This window comes from Mesitornis unicolor, unplaced genomic scaffold, assembly GCF_000695765.1.
Source record: "Mesitornis unicolor isolate BGI_N332 unplaced genomic scaffold, ASM69576v1 scaffold14888, whole genome shotgun sequence".
NCBI lineage: Eukaryota > Metazoa > Chordata > Aves > Mesitornithiformes > Mesitornithidae > Mesitornis > Mesitornis unicolor.
The window spans coordinates 25604-31603 of NW_010202662.1; the positions used below are offsets into that span (position 1 = coordinate 25604).

Genomic DNA, 6000 nt, shown 5'->3' on the forward strand with positions numbered 1-6000 from the left:
CTATTGACTCCACAAACCTTCTGACTTAAGATTTATCAACCAGATTTGGAAAGACTATAAATTTAGATGTTAGTTTTGTCTCTATGATTTGGGGTTATTTTTTACAGAATTCCTGAAGCCTTACTACAATAATAATCAATGTCCTGTTCAGTGCCACTACACTCCTGTAACTGGTCTGTTGTTTCAGTCAGTACCTGTATTTCTAAGACTCAGAAGCACAGACCTTAACTGCTGGTCTGCTCTTCATTTAGCTGGTACAGCACACAGAAGAGGGGCAGTGTCATCTGAACATGGGTTTTGAAACTAAGTGTCATAGGAAATTTAAACTTCTAATTTACTGCAGACCTCAGTCATGCTTGTGCGTACCTTGCCTGTAGATGAAGTCCAAACCTTCCATGTATTGGGTATTTACTGGAGCTTACATACATGTACTACATAGTGGATATGTACTGGGCTACTTGTAGTGGTGATAGTAGCAGTATTAGGTCCTCGCAGAAGAATATGGACAAAATCACCATGCAGATAACCAGTCAAATCTAGTACGCGCTTCCTATCATTCAGGATCTGTCCAGGACATGACATTAGCTGAATAGCAGAACCTACAATTTGGATGCTGAACCTCTTACAAGCATTGCATGGCACAGCAAAGCTGTTCTGAAAGTGTCAAACGTTGAAATGAATAAAGGATAATGATGGCAAATGGGGTCTGCTACTTAGGCTTATTTTTCAACCAAAGAACAAATGTTCACTGAAGTACTCTTGTTACAAACAAGCAGGGTGTACTCTGCCTACATTCACACTAGGATGTTTAAACAAAATACTCTTCAGACAGGATTCCTTTTCGTAATTTTTTTCTGAAATGTTATATGCAGACAGTTAGAGTGAACTTGTGTCCCTGTTGAAATTTTGTTGTTTGTTTTAATGGCATCAGAATTTTATTCCAGAAATGCATAATCCATATAATACACTAAATATCAGCCTTACATGTTTCACTCTTCTACTTGTGTGCGTGAAAGACAATTCATGACTTATAAGAGAGATTATTTATTGGTTTCTTTTTTTTTCTGAAGACTTTACTAAGGCTGATACTTGTGCAATACTTATATGTGCTTTCAGTTTTGTACAATCCTGTATGCTAAATAGGCCATTGGTATAAGTAAATGATAGCATTGATGATTATTCAATGTTACATATTTCTAATAAAGATAAGAAAACCATTGGCTTCTAAAAATAGGTAAAATATTATTGAGTGAATGTAGCTATTGTTAAAAAAAGGCTGACTGGTCTGAATCAGATGGTAAAATGTGATTTCGAAAAAGATCTGCATTTAAACCACTTGAATCTTGTGTCCATAATGTACACATGACTTTTTTCTTGCTAACTGCTGAAAATGAATTATCTCTTAAAAATCTATGTATCTAGATAAATGGCCTATTGTTCTGATCCAGTGTGTTAGTCATTATGAGTACTACTCATGGATGTGTAAGCCATGAAAATAAAACTACTTCCTTCAGTTATTTGTACTGTATTCCTCAGGGTATAGAAAAAAATCACAGAGTACACGTACAACATGTGAAGGTGGTTAATCTGTTTTTAAAAATTACTATTGTAATACTGCTGCTATTTGATAGCAGAAACCCCATTTACATCAATATGTCCTTCTGTGGTGTCTTATTTGTCTTTTTTGCTTTTTACTAGTGGATACTGCAGTTACATTCTGAGCCGGTGCTTGGAAGCAGCTTATTTACTGCCTTGCATCTCTCATTGCTACAGCAACCAGTGTTCTGTAGAGCTGTGTGTACTCACAGAGGAAGCAGTGCTCACATTTGGGCTGCCTCTCTAAAGATGCTGTTGGCACAGGGGAAAAATTTTGTTTTACACAGGAGCTTGCGGCCAGCCACAACTCACCTTGCTGCGTGTACCTTCCAGGGGACAATATCAAGCTTACTTACTTACAGTTTTAATGGGAGAGAATAGGTCATGGCAAAGCTTCAGGAAGAGTCATTTCAGCTTTTCTTCAGATGTTAGCATTCTGTTTTTTCGTAGTGGTTTGCTAGTGTGACATAGCAGGAGAGAGAACTTCTCCAAAGAGCCTTACTTAAAAAAAAATAATTCATACTCTTTATTATAAGGAAACTACCATGCCACAAAGCTAAGTATAAAGTATTTGTGAGTATAAAATAAGCTATTATCTAGATTAATCTCTAGGTTCTGCATTTTGAAGCAAGTAAAAAGTCAGTCAAAAGACTTTGTGGCCCTTGGTCAGAAAGGGAGCATAACACTGATTTGTAAAGCTCTGTTTTTGACCCCATGACTATTATATGCTCCCCCTGGAAGCTGCATGATATTGCTAATAGCACGCTTTTTTCATTCTCCCACTCGATCTATCATCACACCTTTACAACATCATCTGTACTGCTGATATATTGCTATGGCATCCTACCAACCTACCAGCCTGCGATCCTTCAGTTCAGACAGGTCCCACACATTGAGCCATGCCTCCTACCTGAGGGACAGTGCCATGATCGATGATACAGTTGTAATCCCCAGCCAGCAGGTAAGCAAATTCTCTTAAATTCATTTATTGCTGGATAAATACAGAATTATGAAAAGATTACAGTTTAGATTGTACTAATATTATGTGGTATATGCTGCTTTATTGAATTTAGTATAAATCTCTAATTTTCATTGGTATCTAATGGCATATTGTGGTTTGCAATATTAAACTCTGTTCCAAAATAAATGGATAAACAGTGTGGACAGGGACTGTCATTATAATGTTCTCCATTTTAACTGATTTTTGAATGATACTAATAACCATTGGGCTAAATATTCAGGTGACCTCTAAGATACTATCCTGAAGCATACTTGTAGTTAAGAAAAAAGATTTAGGAAATGCCACTTGGTAAATCATAGCATTCATTTCACTGGGGCCACTAATACATTTATTACTTTGAGCAAGTACAAAATGTTACAATTAGGGGTTTCTAATATCTTAGTGCTATTACCACTATGTTTTCTTTTTTAAAAAGGCTTAAATGCTTTGCGTACTACTATGCAAAATACATCTTATTGTTTGGTTGCTTAATTGACTATTGTATTAAAAAAGAGGGGTTTTTTTCATACCAAGGTAACATCTCTGGCCAAAGAAGCTGAAAGGAATTCATATCGCTTAAGCTGGGGCCCTGAAAACTTGGACAATGTGGCTCTTTCTTCTAGCCCTATTCATTCAGGGTGAGTGTATCAATTAGCATTTTACTTAAAAAAAGAAACAGAATACCTGCAGTGGCAGCAGCTTTTGACTAATGCTTAACTAGGAGTTATATTTTGATTAATTGCCTGCTAGAGCTGTCAATAAATTGTTATGATCTCTTAAGCTTTGAGAATCAAGCCAGCCTGAGTACCAAGACTATCCACGGAAATCACTGCAAGTCAGTGCATTGATGCCAGTGAGCTTTCAGTCAAGTTCAAGAGGAACGAATGAAATGCATCTTTTAGAATTTTATAGAGAAATAAATACAGTGCCTTTTTAAAGTTAGTAATGATTGAGACAAAGGGCCTAATCACTCCAGGCAGTGAGCACTTTCTATGCTAGTGAAGTAGTTCATGTAAGCACCAACTCTATTGTTTGTCATGATTACCAAAAAAAAGAAACAAAGGATTTTAAATTACATGAACCATGCAATAGACATGCAACCTAAATATCATGTGCTTTACACATATTTGGCCACTATGTTCATGTATTCTCACAACTGACTTTTCGTAAGCATTTGCATTTAGGCAAGCTCATTGAGATGGAGTAAGACATGTCAAAATGCAGACCTGGCCAGATTCATACTTACAAAGCTTATCCTGGTTGGCCTCAAAATCTGTGAGTTCATTTGATTTAACTGCTCTTACTTGCTGTGTTTTAAGTAATTTTATTCTTTAGACTGAGTTCTACACTTGTATCCTGCCATCATATTTGATGAGGCATGTGCAGATGAATTCCTAAGAAACTGATGTCATGCAAAAGCATTTCATCTCTGTGGAGCTGCGTTGTACACGCCGTGGCTGGACATCGCAAGGAAAAAGATTTTTTTGTAAACTTTAGATGAGTTTGCAACAATTTCACAGCCCACATCTTTCAAAAAATAACACTGGAGTCCTGTTTGCAATGCCAGGCAGTCCTGATCTAAAAGAGGAACAACACTGACGTTACTGTAATTGCAAATTGGCTGGTTTGTGCCATGAGAAGTTTGGTTGTTAGCTGGTAGCAGGATATTTGGCTGTGGCCAGTGTTGTTTGGATTTGCTTTTCTTGAGCTCTGAAACTAACAAAGTAAATGAAAATACTTAATGTGTACAGTATGTATGTGTTTATATATATATGTCAGCACATAAGTTTTAAAATTGTTTGAGTGTTTTATTCTAACCCTAAATAGTTTACAGACTTTTTCCAAAGGATGTGTTACTTTTCACTTTCAGAAAGGCAGGTCTTCCCAGTGATTACAAAGAATGAACTAAATACTTTCTAGGAGAGTGGCATTTATTTCTTGCATGTGCAATCATTTTATGTGTTTATTTAAAAAATATTAGTGATATTTAGATCTTTTTGGATTACCAGGATGCTAGTGGTAGGATAAGAATATCTGGTTTTCATAGAAGCAAAGCTCTCTGAAGCCTTGTATGAAATATGGACATTTAACACAATGTTCTTCCTTTTATACATACTAACAAACTAGCCACTAAATATTGTAATAAGGAAACCTATAAAAATGATTACTCAGCCTTTGGAAAAGACTGTGCAACACTTCATGTTTTAATCTTGCTTAGATTTGGCCGCGTCATTAAGTTATCCTAAACTGTTGGGGTGCATCTTGTTTACATCTCTTTTTAAGGAAAATACATTCACTATTAGAGTTTCGCTTGTAAGACCTTACTGTAAAAGTGAGACAACTGTAAAAGTACAGCGTGATGATTGTTGCATTCGCTTAGCTGCAACAACAGATGTATTTGTAATTTGTACTCCTTTCATCACCTGCACCCTTCTTCATATGCAGACACACACTATCACTAGGTTCTTACGAACTAGCAGCACTGCTGACACTTCAGGTGCACGCATTGAAGCAGTGTGTCTCTTTCCTGAAAGAAAACACACTGTTTGAAAATAAATCCTCTATAAACATTGTCAGTGGCTTTAAGCACTTTTTTGTTTTGCCCAAGGCACTAGATATGTATTGAACTTAGAGTGTGTTTTTATAAAGTAATACATCAGCAAAGTACTGGAAAATAATTTATCGGGCACTGTTGATCTTAATTTTGTATTCTGTGCAATCTGAGAAAACAAATGGCACTATTCTCTCCCTGCACTACCTCAGTGGCTAACCCCAAATTGTCGTCGTGTTCTTGCTGATCTCCCATTGTAGGGAAGTGTTTCTGTGGATTCCAGTGTAACACTCCCAAGCAAAAGGGTGAATTTATAGAGAACTCTGTTCTTGGTGTGCAATTTCACAGGCATATATTTCAGCCATTGCATAACCAACCAAAACTTCACCTATGTATGAAATTTCAGAAGGGGAAAATGTTTTAACAATCCATTTAAAATTTAACTGTAACTATTTTTTCATTATGCTGATAATTTTGACAATATGACATAAGAAAAGCAAGATCTTTGGTCCGAGTCTTTGGCAGCCATTTTGAAAACAACAGAATAATTGTCTCTTAAGCAGTAACTCTTAACTTAAGGCACTCTTTTGGTGCTCACAGCCTCAACACGTTTTACACAGCTAAGAGTTTCTGAACAGTTTCATACATTGGCTTAAGGAAAAAGTATAAATTCCTATGTTTACACTTCCTTTCAGCAGATCAGATTTGCTTCTCCTGATAAAACTATCTGATCTTACATATTGAACGAAGTTAAGGATCTCTGAATATGCCAGAAAGTTTGGGTGCTAAATATCCAGTACAGTTTTATCACTTTGCCAGTAATATTAGGGGATATTTTGTATAATTTCCTGCT

The 6000-nt window shown here is 36.3% G+C and overlaps 1 protein-coding gene across 1 annotated transcript in view; it reads left to right on the forward strand.

Annotated features, from left to right (window-relative positions):
- Positions 1–6000, forward strand: part of ANK2 (ankyrin 2, neuronal) — a gene marked incomplete at its 5' end in the record, with an annotated part of 88587 nt that overhangs the window by 24538 nt on the left and 58049 nt on the right. Inside the window, 2 exon segments of the mRNA XM_010190476.1 lie at positions 2455–2557; positions 3131–3234. Of these exon segments, the coding sequence (XP_010188778.1) occupies positions 2455–2557; positions 3131–3234 (207 nt within the window).